The sequence below is a fragment of the Etheostoma spectabile genome, chromosome 5, assembly GCF_008692095.1.
Source record: "Etheostoma spectabile isolate EspeVRDwgs_2016 chromosome 5, UIUC_Espe_1.0, whole genome shotgun sequence".
NCBI lineage: Eukaryota > Metazoa > Chordata > Actinopteri > Perciformes > Percidae > Etheostoma > Etheostoma spectabile.
Window position 1 is genome coordinate 26496159 of NC_045737.1, and position 16027 is coordinate 26512185.

At 43.9% G+C, this 16027-nt stretch overlaps 1 protein-coding gene across 2 annotated transcripts in view; it reads left to right on the top strand.

Annotated features, from left to right (window-relative positions):
• Nucleotides 1–16027, top strand: part of arb2a (ARB2 cotranscriptional regulator A) — a 222730-nt gene that overhangs the window by 152801 nt on the left and 53902 nt on the right. Inside the window, exon 11 of one of the 2 annotated variants that reach the window (XM_032516686.1) lies at nt 1565–1620. The exons of the other annotated variant lie outside the window; for it this stretch is intronic. Coding sequence (XP_032372577.1) covers nt 1565–1602 — 38 coding nt within the window. The 3' untranslated portion in view covers nt 1603–1620. Of the gene's footprint in view, nt 1–1564; nt 1621–16027 lie in introns of those variants that run through there. 2 annotated transcript variants of the gene reach the window in all.

The following is a 16027-nucleotide window of genomic DNA, read 5'->3' on the forward strand; positions in this document are numbered from 1 at the left end:
TGTGTGTGCTCAAATATGGCTTCTGGAAATAAAATAAAAGATAATATATGAATTACTAAACATAAATTAATTAAGAAGTTCCCCATACTTTTAGAGTTACGTAGCACATTTGCCATTCTTGTTGCCTACTATCTCAGACATCTCTCTCAGATAAGGCAGAGGTTGGTTGGGAATGTCTTGCTGCTTGTCTGCCGAATGGGATTTCCGTTTTCTTCATTTTCAATCATGTCGCCGTCCATACTACTGCAATGATTTGTGACGAATGAATGCCTCCAAATCTGTTGATTTGTCTTGTAGTGGTGCGTCAAGTGCAACGTATTCCCATGCAAGTAGATTAAATTTGGTATTGATGACAATAAAAATAAAAACGTTTACTTCACTGAAATTATTTGAAACTAAAGTAACAAGCCAATTTGGTAAAATCTAAGGAGTAGAAAGTACCAATATTTGTTTTAAAATGCAAGGAGTAAAAGAAAAAGTTGGCACAAAAATAAATAGTAGACTAAAGTAAAAATATCTGAAAAATCTACTCGAGTACAGTAACAAAGTATTTATACTCCATTACTTCCCATCTCTGCTTCTTAAACCAACTACCTGGCTGACTTTGTGCTTCCTTTCTCAGACTGACCTTTCAATTTCCCAAGTGTGAATTCTTCACTGGATTCCCTGTAACATGTGATCTATAGCTTTCTCTATTTGTTTACTCTATGCTGCGAGCAGCAATAGCCAGTGTCACTTTGTGTTCACTTTCTGACATTTAAGAAACTTACTAGCAACATTTGCAGGACATTGGGATGTGGTTTTGAGTCTGTCAAAATACACAGTTCTATGGGACCAGGACTTATCAGATATAAGGGCCATTCAGTGACCATTTTAGATCGAAGCCTGTTTAACAGCTCGGGGCGGTGCAACTGTTGTTTGAGAATACACAAATTTGTTCCACCAAGTTCTGCGTGCAATGTCTCGCAGATGGGCAGCGATTAATCAGAGAGGTAACTGTGAAGTAGTTTGCAATTAGACTGGAAAGCTCTGAGGCATGCTAATTGAATCAGAAAATTAGCAACAGCTCTGTACTGAGCTGTAATAGGCTAGCTTTCGCTTGCAGCAGGTGCTAGCCCACTCAGCTGTGGAACAAGGTATTTAAGTCACATTAGCAGCAGTAAAAATATTCCTTGATATGGAACAGTTAGATTTTCTGCTTATTTTCACTTCCCATGTCACCAACAAGAGCCAAACAGCAAGCCAGTCAGCGCAGCCAGCTTGTGGCACAAACACAACGGCTCAGAATAAGTCGGGAAGTGTTGCGTTGAAAAAAATATGAAGACGTTTAATTAATATGGAACAGGAGATGAGCTTGATGGTGATCACATTTAAAAGACATATGATGCATTGTTGTATTTAGAATGTAGAAAAGCTATTTCTTCACAGACAGTGCTTGTGAACATTGTTTGTTTGTTTTTAGCTCGCTCAACTGTTTCCCTTCCCTCCTATCCGCTGCTCCTCTTCATTCTCCTCACCTGCCCTTTCCTCATCTGTTACCACCCCCTCTTCCTCCTTCCTCTAGCCTCCCCAGGGCTCCTGTTTGCTGACATCTCTCTCTGACACAACATGAAAAAGTGGTGAGAAATTAAAAATTAATCACTTTCGAGCATGGACCATCTCTTCTGCTCTTTGGCTATGAGAGAGAGAGAGAGAGAGAGAGAGAGAGAGAGAGAGAGAGAGGGAGTCACTTTTGTGGGAAGCAAAAGTTCTTTTAGGGTTTCTGTAGAGCAGAGTTAGGGAAGAGAGTGAGGGAGCAGAGAAGCGAGGCAGAGAGAGATGTGCAAAGGAGGAGAGAGTGATGTAGAGGTAGATAATTCCCCAGGCAGATAGTGTTGTGCCTTGTAGTTCTGGCTTTAAAGCACGCTGCGTGCCACACATACAGTAGGAGCAGAGGCCATGACAGAGAGAGGGAGGGTGTGTGTGAGGATGTTTGTGTGTGTGTGTACATTTCAGGAAGACAGCATCCTCTTTTCTGCCTGTTGAGCCCCCCAGTCCTCCTCAACATTCCAATCCTGCCCTGGTTCTGCTAACTCTGATATCTTCATCAGACACGCCTGCCTGCAAACACACATGCTCACTCACACACACCCACAAAGATTCCCCCCACAAGCACAAAATACATAAATGCATGCTTAGATAAATACACAATCACATAAATATGCTTACACACAAGCAAAGGCACATGCTGCCTTGTGCTAGTTCATAGACACATTTGTATCGCCTGCGTCTCTCGAACACAAACACACTCACAGATACATGCACATAAAGCTTTTACACATTTTCAGCTGTGTTTTATCACGCTCATAAGGATGATTGTGCCTTTTGTATTGATTTGTGTGTTTTTGTCTGTGTTCATATGTTATGGTGTCTGTGCTTAGCCTGAAATTAGAGAGGACAGAAAGAGGTCTTAGGTTGATGAGAAGCCATCCGCTATAAACCAATGTCATGCATTGATTTTCCTGGTAATGAGTTCCTCACAATGTAGGCACGGAAAGAGCCGTTGAAACATACACACCTGGTACACGTACACTATGTCACGAGCACTCCTCTCTTCATGGAAACACACATACAAGATAGGTAATAAGAACATGCGTCTGTATCTAGAGGTTATAAAAATATGATGTCTTGCAGACAGGTTTATGTTCAACATTTTTCATGATGTCGTCAGAACTCTTTGCAAACAGCCATTGCTGGAGTATTGCCAGTTCATTTCAATGCTTAAAAAACATTTTTTCAGTCATTAGTAATTGTTTTAGCTGACCGTGTCCCTAAAAGTGTCAGTTTCTAAGTAGCTAATGAATAACCCCATGCCCAACCCAGCAATGACATGTACCTCCAATTCTTGTTAATATTTGCTGAAGTGGAGCATGCACTTTTTATTGCAAATCACGCTCTGCCACAAATCTGAACTCTGTACTTTTCACCCCTCCAAAATTAGTCAGGAGAGCCTGGCTTTCCTAAAGACTCTTTTTTTTATCTCCACACCCCTCTCTTTCTTTCTCTCCCCTGCTGAGAGGATAAGGGCACTCCCACTCTTAGTCAACTGTAGAGTATTTACACTGAGGTAACTGTAAGGTTAGTTTGATCAGCTTTTAGTTAGAAACTCTGGCACCTCCTGTGGAATAGGCCCTCAGGCACTTTGGCCTATTACACCAACACTGTTACTTTCATTATTTTGTAAATCAATTATACAACAGAAACTAGAGTCACATCATGTGGTTTGTCCAAATGGATTCATTTTTATCCCTTACTTTGATGCTATGAAGATCATTTCCTCTGGCATAGGATATGTGGTTATTTAGGAATCTAATCAAATGGCACTAGTCCAGCAATCTTTATACTGTGGAGTGAAGAATTTCTTTCCCGAACATGGTCCCTGTACAGCTGCGATTCAGTCAGCTCCGCTCCCGGCAGCATATTCCAACACCAGCTTGTTAAACAATTTCAAATCTCAACGCCAACTCTAGCCTATTCATACAGTTACCCCCCTCCCCCTCCCTCTTCCCTAAGCCCTCCCTCCATCCTACTATTCCTCCCTCTGTCTCTCCTCTGATCCCATTTCACAGTGGAACCATCAGGCGCTTATCCCGATCTCCGTCTTGGCCCGGGGCCCAATGCAGTGCATGGCCCGCTTGAACTCAGCTGTGAACTCTCAACCTTTCCCTCAGAGCTTTTCTCTCAATAGTTTACTGGCTCCCCCTTTACCCAAACTCCATCTCTGCCTATTTTAGGAGGGTTTTGGATGAGGGCCTCAATTTGCAGTGGATGCTCTTATGCACAGTTTACAGGGCACGTCTAAACACACTCACAATGTCGAGTAGAGCTCAACAATAACATAAACTCTCTGCTATTATCCAGACAGCAGCCTGCACACCAAACAGCCACCCAGCTAGGCAGCCAGCCAGCCAGTCAGCTAGCCAGGGAGTCACACTGCTGCACTCACTCAGTCAAACAACTATCAGGATAGTCACCTAACCCATCAGCCAGCTACCTATCTTGAATGTTACAAAGCTGGGCTAAGACAGCTCCCAAAATGTGTCCCCGGAGCAGAAAAGGCGATTGGGTTAGTTTCCCTTTTGACTCAGTTTTTTAAACCGCTAAGTATGTCAACTGGCACTAGCTGGTGGCTAGTTCTAGCCAAAAAACTAAGTCTCTGTTTTAGTCATCACAAACACAAACCAGCAGCTTTAGACAAGACCTCTGCTTTCCATGTTGCCCTCGGCTTACTTCCTCTTTCCCTTTCTGTGTGTCCCCCAGCCAGTGTATTTCGTCAGTATCAGGAGTTACAATAATGAGATTTAGGTTTTAAACAACTGAGCTCCGTCCATAGTACTGCGTGCTACTGTTCATGCTATTCTGGACTTCATGGCCCTCATCCTGCTTATTCTATGCTGACTCTCAGAGGTCATGTGAGAGTCAGGATAAAGTGCTGATCTATATGAGTATGTAGAGTAAAAGGGGCTGAACAGTTCATATTTGCTCATCGAATAGTTAAAGTCAAAGCGTGGGGTGTGGAAAGTCTTGTAAGACTTACAAGAATGTAAGTTAGCATGTTCATTATACTGGGCATGTGCTGTGTATTTATTTCCTTGATAGACATGTATAATCTAGGCTTCATCTAAGAATAAATTGTTGATTATTATTTGATTCCCCAACTTCAGATGATAGAGAGCACTAAATTCCTCTGTGGAGCTGGTGACGTCGGGCCGGCTGGGCAGGTAATGTTAGATAACATGCCTGACCCTGTCTGGGAGCAGCATGCAGCCAAGGTGCTGACAGAACTGACGTGGCTGTAAACCCCTACCTTTTCAGCTTTGTGTCGCTTAATGTCAACCCAGCACAGGGAGCTAAAGCTGAAAGTGTCATCATATCCGCTCTCATCTGTTTTCACAGTGAGAGGGAACGAGAGGAAGAGATATAGGAAGGTAGTAGGGGTCTGCTCCATGGCAAAGAACTGCTAAGGGTTTATGACACTCTGTTGGCTTCTCATGTTTTTGCTCTTATGAGATTTGACTGTGTGTGCATGGTGAATTTGTCCTCTGTGTCCCTGTGAGTGAGTGTGTGTGTGTGTGTGTGTGTGTGTGTGTGTGTGTGTGTGTGTGAGAGATATCAGTGACAAACATCTTCTTTTTATGAGAGGCACATCACACTACAGATGACCCTGTTGGATGGCAGTGGCCCTTTTAACTATAGAACCCTGATGCAATCCACTGTAAGTACATTAAACCAATCTGCAGAGGAGGAAGCTGCTTATCCATTCTTTCTACGTCTTTCTCCATCTTTCTTTCCCTCTCTTGCTCTTACTCTATCTTTAGCTCTCTCTCTCTCTCTCTCATTTGTTTTATATCTGTTTTGCATTTGTCTCATTCTCGTTTTTCTTTTTATCCACTTATCTCTATCTGAAAGTACTGCATGCAGACACTCCCAGTCTCTAAGCTTCACTGACTTTAAACTCCTCCGATCGCGTTTACCCCTTCTTTTTAACAATACTGCCTGCTGACCACCTTCACCACCAATCCTGCCTTATCGCCCGTCACCCTGGCTTGCCATAAGTCTTAGCCCAAACCTGCCTGCAGGTCACAGGGAGTGCCAAAGGTGCGATGAGTGACGTGGCACTCTGGCTGACCCCTGGCAGCTTGGCAGGGCTGCCTCCCTAATGAGATTATCTGGGTAATGCCGACTCTGTGTCCGTTTCTCCTGCCGCCCAGCCCGGCCCACCCTGGGGCTCTTTATTTAGCCAGCAGCAGTGCAGGGTGTGCCAGCATTCGCAGGTCGAGGGCAGGACAGGACCCACAAGCCCACTGCCCTCCCTTGTCCCTTCCCCCAACCCCATCTATCTGGACTTCCCAGCCTGGGTTTGTAGCTTCACAATTCTGTTGTTGCATTGTTCTTGTCTCTTGTTGTGGCTGTGTTTCAAAGTCCCTCAATATATATCTCTGTCTGCCCCACTCTGTCTCTGTGACTTAGCGTATCTCAGGCATTTTGTCTGTCTGCTTCTCTTCCTGTCTGTCTCCCGCTATCTTTCTCTGCTCTCTCATCATTGTTCATTACACGCACAAGTAAAAGTGCCCTTTAATGGCTGGACAGAACAATACTGGGCAATGATCAAACAATGCCCTGATCCCTTGAAACACACATACTCTCCCCCAAGCCAAGGGACCGAGCGAGAAACCAGGGAACTTTGGCTCCCATGCATACGTGTGATTGGCTTTGATGATTGCTTATAGCAGCGGAAAGTGCAAAGCTGCTCCTCGTACCGCCCTGCGAAGACACACATACTTAGAAATATTACCAAAGCTGTGGCCACCAGCCTGGAACTAGTTAGGTGGCCAGACAACTAGTTTGCACACACAAATGTGCAGCATTATTCAGAACATGATGCTAAATTTACTTCCTCTGTATTACTGTAACCCTCTTTGCCTCTTCAGCCTCTTTTGTCCCTTTGTTTAGATGTTTCTGAGAGAGAAGTTATTGGTACCCTTATTAGCAGTGTGCGAGTTTAAGTGCCAATTAAACGCCTACAACTTTGTCACCGAGACAGAGTGTTTTTATGAGAGGGTCCTTGACAGACAGGGGGCCTCCCGTGGCACAGGTGTGCCCCTCTCAGCTCTAGGGTCACTTTCATCCTGGAGTGTGTGACAGCTCCTGTGAGTCTGGCAGTACTGTGCAGTCCAGCCCAGGTGTCCAGGTGTTCTTACTATCTGTGTGTGTGTGTGTGTGTGTGTGTGTGTGTGTGTGTGTGTGTGTGTGTGTGTGTGTGTGTGTGTGTGTGTGTGTGTGTGTGTGTGTGTGTGTGTGTGTGTGTGTGTGTGTGTGTGTGTGTGTGTGCGTGCGTGCGTGCGTGTGTGCGTACACGCCAACACCTGCTTGCCTGTGGCCCTGGGGCACCGACAGGTTCAAGTTCCACCCAAACAAACATCCTGTATCAATCGCTCAATAGATATGTGTGTGCATGTGTGTGAATGTATGTATGTCTGCAAATGCCTGGCAACAGTGTGTGTAGCCAACATACTAATACTGTCTGCCCTCTGTGCTCATCATTTACACTGAGGGATTGTGTTACCTAGACGTGTCAAAGTCTGCTTTTGTGCCGACAGACAGTCAGCTTCCTCTTCACCTTGTGATTGCTCTCGGTCACACTGGCATCAGGTTCTAACATTTTGTGTCCCAGCTCATCTCTGGCCACGTGAGAACACCATGGACAAATGTGTCATCCTCAGCCAAGAGCAATATTTAGAGAGGTGAATTAGCTTTAACCCGAATCCCATTCTTTGTGTTTCAGTTTAACACGTCTCTCTTTCACAGACATGCCAAAATGCATGCTGAAAAGACCTCGCTCGCTCTCTTTCTCTCTCTTTATCTATCACTTCAGCAAAGACAGAGTCACAAAATGCACGTGGAAAAGAACAGAGATACACATGCACACACATACGCACTTGGCCCGCACAAACACACATAACTGTCCCCCGCCCCCATATCACATTGCTAATATGAACCTTTAGAAAAGAAAAAAAGTTCAGTTGAATGAAATGAAATATTGAAGTGGATTTAGAGGCCTCCATGTTAACCGGAGACCCTGCCCATAGATGGCAGGTCAAGGGAATCTCACCCACACAGCGCCTCATCTTTTCTAGTCAAACCGAAGCTCTGCATTTCTACAAACTGAAGATCTCCCTCAACTTTTCTGTAAACTTGATTTACTTATTTATAAGTCCCCAAGTACATTCAGTATTTTCCCTGTAAATGTATGTATTGGCATGTTTGTGTGAGTGGCTAATCCAAGCTGTGTTCCCATCTGCAGCTCTGAGTTTTAAGTTCCCAACTCAATGTCTAAGTGATGACATTCTTGTTTACAGGGAAATTAATAAATTTAATTAATTAATAAATTAATAAAAATACAGGGGATTAAGACACACCACATTTTAATCGTGATCCAAGCACACTGCCATTTCTCTCTCCCCCAGCTTTATATAGTGGATTTAGTTATACTATATTGTAATCAATGTAAATGTTTCTTTTACCCATTTTTATTGTCTTTTAATTTTTATCATTAGAACAGAAAAAAAGATATTAAAACCTATGTGCATAGCATTAACATGAGAATCCCAGAGGGAATTTCTGTTCAGCTTGAGTTTAAGAAGTCATGATTATATGCATCTCAGATACTTCTTGTGAACATTGCACTGCAGGGTTGCATAGTGTGCCATTTTTAATTGTCCGGCTCATTTCCTGTTGGTGGTTCTCTTTTGGCAGAATGGTTGGTTTGGTTAAGGAAAGGGAAGTAAGTTTAATTTAAACTGTCCATTTTGGTTAGCTCCATTTATTTAACACTAACGTTAGTAGCCTACTCCCTGTGATATCAATACAAGAGTTTGTGAGACTTTTTTGAGAAAGAGAGCCTTCTTGTTAATGCACATATCCACATCTGCAGTGCATGTCCAGTTGCTTGAGTGTGCGGTCGGGATATTGTTTTTTACCGCTGAGTGTGTTCTAGGGCAGTGGTTCTCAACCGGTGGGGCGCGGACTCTCTCCCGGGGGGGCGCAAGTAGACTACAGGATGGGAGGGGGAAAAAACTGTGCTCAACCACGGGAGCTGCCATGAGCCCCTCTTATGAAGGTAAATTTGGTGCAAAAGTGAGAGCGCGTAGATGCGATGTGAGCACTTGTAGAATAGGATTTGAGAGCTTGTGAAAAAATTCTGTACGTGTTTTTTTTCACTTGAGTCACTTTTCCAGTACAACCACAACTCAGTGATTCCAACCCTCTGGAATCTGTTCGCTGCAGCGTGCTCTCTCCATCACCACCGCGCAGTCTGCGCTCTCGTTTTGCAACACTTCTAGCGATACATTTGGTGCAAAACAATTTGACCTGTGGACTTAGTCTGTGGAGCTCTGAGTCACAGGACGGCCGGGGACAGCAGGTTTCTATCACCTATGAGGACACTCTGTCCGGCTTATTTATAGCATGAAACTGCGTTAGCTACTAGCACCGCACGGCTTCTAAATAACACTAAACCTTTTAATTATCTCAACACTTTTTAACAGTCCACTGAAACACTGGCGTGAGCACCAGTCCTGCAGCCGCAGACGGACCGCCGTCAGTGGGCCGGCCAACGTGGAAACACCGCTAGAAAGCTCTGCTGCCGACCTCCACCTGATCTGATCTCCAGCGGGACCGGAGAGCTCCAGACCCGTAGCACGCACAGCCTCCCACCGCCAGTGTGGTGGATTGCATTTAGCGAACTAACCCGCTTATAATAAATACATTTTAGTTATCCTAACACTTAACAGTCAAACTGAACACTGCTGGTGAGCTCCAGGTCCTGCGCCACGGACGGACCGCCATCAGTGTGTAAACGCCTGACTTTAATTAATTTATTTATTTTAAGTGTGCTTGTTGGTTAGTCAGCTAACGCTAGCTTGCTATCAACCAACACTGGCGGTGGGCTCCGCGAGGGAGGGGGGGGGGGCTACCTCTGCCGTGCTACCGGTCTGGAGCTCTCCGTGTCCCGCTGGAGATCAGATCACGTCGAGCTCGGCAGCGGAACTTTCTAGCGGTGTTTCCACGCTGGCCGAGCCCCACTGCCTGCGTCCGTCGCGGCTGCAGACCCTGGAGCTCACCGCCATGTTTCAGTTGACTGTTATAAGTTTGAGATGATTAAAAGGTATTTACAGTATTAAAAAAGCGGGCTAGATGCAAGTATGCCAAAGCTAGCTAGCTAACGTCCTGCTGGCTCAGAGCTCCACAGACTAAGTCCACAGTACAAATTAGTTTTGCACCAAATGTATCGCTAGAAGTGTTGCAGAACTGGAGAGCGCAGACTCGCGCGCTGTGTGATGGAAGAGCACGCTGCAGCGACAGATTCCAGAGGTTGGAATCACTGATTTTGGTTGTACTGAAAAAGTGACTCAAGTGAAAAAAAACAGGGCTCCAGATTTTTTCACAAGCTCTCAAATTATATTCTACAAGTGCTCACATCGCATCTACGTGCTCTCACTTTGGCACCAATTTACCTTCATTTCCTTCGCGTCAACATATGTGTGTGAGGCAGGATTCTCAAAAATGACGCACTCAAAACTAAATACCGTAATCGTGCACAAATCGAGGATATTTGAGGCTATGTTTATCAACATTGAGCCAAGATTGAGGATCTTTGCAAGGCAAAGCAGGCTCAGGTCTCACATTAATATCACCAACCTGCAAGCTTCTTTAAAAAATGCAGATGATGCCTATTAGACCTAGTGTAATAACAATAATAAAGCATAAATTAATATCAGGGTCTGGTGCCAATTCCCATTATGCAATAGCCCAGTAATGATAATAGCCTCCTGATGATGATGATGATAATAATAATAATATAATAAAAACTAATAACAACAATAAAGCATGTAACCTCAATAAATATATAGTAATAGCCTAGTAATGATGATAGGCCTAATACTACTCATAATCAACTAATAATACTAACAATAATACTACTATAATAATATATTTGCAAGCTCACTGTACTACTGCCAATTATAAAAATAGCCTAGTATGATAATAGGCATACCTACCGCTACTGATGGATAATGATATTAATAATAATAATTTGGGCCTAAAAATAATAGCCTGCCTATCTATCTATCATCTATCTATCTATCTACTATCTATCTATACGTTCGTGGTGTGTGGGGCGTAGGGCACTAGGGCCCCAACTGCAATGAACCAGCTTTGGGGGGGCCCAGCTTGCAAAAGGTTGAGAACCCCTGTTCTAGGGCATGGTGACCAGTTCAGGATCTATGGGTTTTCCTATCATAGTGGGACCCTACAGGGATACTGGCAGGAAAGCCCTTAGCCATATGGTGGGGATCCCTGGTTGGTTGGCTTGCCAGTAACAGCAGCACACACACGCCCCGGAGACTGAAGACTAAAGGCTTCTTCAGTATGTTGCGAAGGGGTTTGTGGACTGTGGAGCTCCGGACTTTACTGTGCTCCACCACAAGCATTGCCCATTAAAGTAAGGAGCCCCAAAGAGTGTAATATTTGAAGATGGATTAAGTAGACAATAAAGCTTGCACCAGATTTTTAAAAGACTTCCATTTTATACCTCATTTAAGTTACCTGGAAACCTGACGAACTTCCAGAAATTTGAGATTTGCTCTGCAAGTTAGTCTGGCCAAGAGACCATTCAACTAATTTCCATTTCTTTCAAATCGAGCACCAACTCACAACCTTTTACATTCAACATGACGGCCACTGAAGCCAGGCCAATCTATTAAAATTCCTCTGCCGAAGTGCACAACCCTTGATGCCGCTGTCTGCTGCTACGTCACCAGGATCATTGTCTGATTGTTAACGACTATCCAATTGCGCCCAGAGACATTGAGTGGCGTTCGTCTGTGACGCCCCTTTGGAAATGAGCTGTGAATAAACCCAGACCCACTCTTAGTTACTGAGAGGGTCTGGTGTCAACCAGGCTACAGTTAAGTGTAAATTTGAATCCTTTTTTTGTATTTTTTGGCAACTGTCCAGAGTTTTGCATGTCTAAACTCTTGGACTAACAGATCAGCCAATGTCAAAAGAATACCGGAAAAAGGAGTAATTTTAAGTGTGTGAGTGTCTTGGGGTAGAGAGGAGAGAAAGTGGAGTGGGAGAGAGTGCATAAGGTGGAAAGTGTCAAGCGTTGGAGTCAGATAGAAAGTAAGAGAGGGAAAGAGAATAAGTAGTCAGACCGGAAAAAATAAGGCTTGTAGAGAAAGAGAAAGAGCAGACAGAGAGAGGGAATAGAGAGAGGATCCCTCTGGATGTGAGATTGTACCATCGCACTGTAGGGTCCCTTATGGGACAGCATCAGACGAAAGCACACTCCCTGCTGCATGCAGGAAGAGGAAGCTTTGCCCAGGAAAACTAACAAGACGAACTATAATGAGTGGAGCAGAAAAAAAACGCAGTTCCCCCTTGAGACGAAGTGGGAATATTCTGCTAGCGCAAATACTATGTAGGCGATAGCTGGGAAAAAGAGAGGGAGATGGCAGAAAATAAAAAGAGTGATGCTAGGAATGGAGAAGGGAAATGGGAGGGGTGCAAATGGTGGAAAGTGGAAGAGAGGGTTGGAGAAAAAAGCAAAGAGTAATCTTGCAGAAGTCAGATCTTGATTTTAACATGATTTTGTAATGAGAGTAGACCAGGGTTCATAGTGTTTATTAGTTATGTAGTATAATAAATATATATACACAGTATACACTAGCAATGAGCAAACAAAGTATCACATTTGACAAAAGAAGGTTTTTTGGTGTTGTTTTTTAAAATCAAAATACTTGATTTATCATTTGTAACTCGCCAAAATTACTGATTGAACTAATTAACTGAAATAATGTCCTGGCTCATGCCCCACAGTTTATGCCTTCATTGTTGAATTTTGACCCATTGCAATCACTGCACTGACATTATGGTGAAAAACTGTCAAAACCCATTAAGCCTTATTATAGGGTGTAACCCTTGACAACCACTTTGTGTATTAGGAACCAACATTACACAGAATGTCCCCCCCAGTATGATGTTCAATACAATATACTGTATTAAATAAATACTGTATATACTGTGTGTATTAAATATATATATATACTGTATACTGTAATGTCTATAATGTATGTGTGTGCACCGCGGGAAAATGCGGAGGTGGTAGATGAAAAGTGCCATTAAACCAGAGTAACCTAAGTGGTGTATTAGTGCAACTCAGTCAGAGCCATGGTTCATCAGAAAGGCTCTGATCATAGGTTAGAGTATACTGCTTGAAATGGGCCATTACCGCTCACCAATACGCAATAAATACAGAAAGAAACTTAACTGCTGTAAAATATGAGGCGCCCTCTCTTTTCGCATGGTGTGCATGAATGGATGTGTGCACACGCACGCAAGAACGCATGTGCTTAAGTGTGTGTCTAGGCCGCGGTTTTGCTTAAGGGAGGGAAGAGGATGGGGGTTAGGGAGGGTTTAATATGCTACTTTAGCCCTCGGGGCTGTACAGTTGAAAGTCAGTGCATGAGGCGTGCAAAATCACACAGCCTGCATTACAGAGGGACTGAGGGGGTAGTGGATTGACACTGGTGGGGGACTGCTATAAAAAGTGAAATCATCACTTAGCACTGAGTGCAGATAAAGCTGTGTTTGAACTGGAAGGCATAAATTATACATTGTAAACAGAGCGTTGGGAGACTACGGCTCGTTAAATTATGACAGAGGTAGTTTTTTCTCCTTTTCTTTCTTCCTTCCCCTGCCTCAGTCTCCCTATCCTGCTGACTTTTTACCTCTCCTCTCTCTTTCTCTTTTCTCCATCACCTGCCTTAACAAGCAGCCAACCCCATACAAACACATACTCAATCACATTCTAATTAATATTCTGTTTGAAGGCTGAGGATACACCATTTTTGCCTAATGTGTCTGTTATCTCTCTAAAGTGTTATAATTTGCTACTTAGTTATGGCTTCTTACTGTTGAAATGCAGTGACACCTTCTCTCTCGCGCCCCCCGCCCCTCTCTCTAAGCACTATCCCTCAGTGTTTTGAGAAGTAGCGCTCCTCACACGTCATGAATGGAGGACAAAACTGGGTGAACGGGCTAGCAGGTCTCGACATATTTGATCAATGTTCTCTCACTGCATAGTTCAAGTTGGGCTGCTGTGTTGTTGTTGTGTTTAAAGGTGCCTTCCCCTCCTGACAAGTGCAAGGTTATTGATCAGTTTATCTATTTGCCGTTGACCGCTCGTCACCGTCTCTGTGCTCACAAGTCATAGTGGAGGATTGAGAGGGTGAGAGCCTCCCCTGACCTCCCCTCCCTCAAGCTCGTCCACCCCACCACATGCTCACACATAGGGAACGCACACACACATGCACATATGAATGACTCTCTCTCTGCCTGTTGTACCCACACCTCTGATCCCAGCTACAATTTTGATTAGTCTTGAAGTGCTGCAAGGTCAGGGCAGGACTATGTGTGATCTGGTGTTAGCTGATGCTGTCAATAAGGTCTAAGCTCTGTTGGGCTGGTTGCTCTGTTTTTTAATTTTTTTCCGTGTGCATGTGTGTCTATGCCAGGGTGGTTGTAGATTGTGTCTCCTCCAGTGGTGATCGTGCCACTCTAAAGCAGGATCGGTGACCTTGCTCCATTTGGCAGACACGGCTCAACTTGTGTGTCTATGTTGTGCATTTTTGTTCTTGTACTGATTAGGAATTTCTTGTAGAGCAAGACTGTTGAGCCATGTTCGACCAACTAACCTGCGTCAAGAAACACAGGACTCCATTTGTGGTCTGGTGATTGCTACAGATACATTTTGTTCATTGTTTTACATTTCCTTTGTTTTGGGTTAATTAGCATAATCAGTTTCCTCTCTCGCGCTGCTCCATTCCAGGACTTAGTTCATTTATGAAGACTAGACTGGGGCTGCAACCCCACGTCTCTCCGTGAGCGAGAGAATAAATTATTCTCTTTCTGACTCACACATTTCGATGAAAAATGCATACAGCTGGGACTGGAAGCAGTTTATCAAAAGGTTAACTCTTCCCCACAGTTGTCTGTGCCTACAAAGGGTAGCATTTCCGACAATAGTGCAGCGTTGGGCCCTTTGTGTTTTCCTGCTGTTTTGTTTGGGTGTTTTCAACATTGTGTGACCCGCCGCTGGCCCAATGCTTTGTTTTCACAAGTTACTTTCAATCAAGAGACAACCAGCTGTTGTTTTGTGTTGTGCTCGTCACTCATTTCTTAGCACCGTCTGAGTGCACTTCATGCAAAATGTTGTAACGGAATATATATATACGCATACAGTTAATTTGTATTATCGTCGTTCACACTTTATGCATACAATTAATATTGTAATGCACATGCAAACGAGTTTATTATAATCTCTGATAGCAGTCATCAATCTTACAAAGCAGAACATTTTGTTCTGGCCATTGTATCAATGTGCTGTATTCAGTATGCACGTCATTGTGCTTGATAGCTCTTTAGATCATCTCATTGAGATTCAAAAATCTTTTGCCTTTTTCACCTTCACGTACACTGTATTCCACCTACACTACTGTCACTCATTCATACACACGCATGCTCACACGCAGAGTTAACACACACTCACACTTGAGGCCTATGTGGAAGAAGCGCTGCCTGGGAAAGTGATAGCAAGAGAAAGACTCTGGAGAGTAAGTTATCTCTTTAGATGTCATTGAGGGCGCCCTTTTTCTCCTCCCTCTCTTCCCTCTATCATTTTCCTCTTCTTCCCCTCTCTCTGTCTCCGTCTCTTTCCCACTTGCTCTCTCAAATCGGCTTGCCTCCAGTGTATTCAGACAGCCCAGACAAAGTAGAGATATGCTGGGAGCAATGGACGGTCCGTCAGAGATGTTTGTTGTGTGTGTGTGTGGTGTGTGTGTGTGTGGTGTGTGTGTGTGTGGTGTGTTGTGTGTGTGAGAGAGAGTATCTTGATTGTCTAAAGCTATTCTCCCCTTGTCCTGACAGATCAAGTCTCGTCCCTCTCTGTTTAACCCCCTGATGCTACATCACACAAACGCAACACACCTTTTCAGGCTGGTGAGGACACACTAACAACAAAATACACAGCTTGCTATAGTTCAAATACTTGTAAACACTTGTGGTTAGGACTGTTACATTAAATTAATTTGATATTTATTGACTTGTCAAGGGCACTGTAATGGTATTACTATTTAATTCCCCAGAAGAGGAAGTATTTTTTTTTTTTTTTATTATTATTCACATGCCTGTGCCTGTACTGACTTTGGCCAAGCCAGGGGTCCTCATTTTATTAAGTCATGCTGGTGTGTCCAATGGTGGCCTGGCTTGTCTGACTGAACCAGACGGAAGTTGATGGCCCATGGGTCTTTGACCCTGAGAGATGCACACGCACCGCACACGCACACACACACACCACACCACACCCACCACACACACACACACACACACTAATCAACCAAATGCTAACCTACCTCATGCCACACGT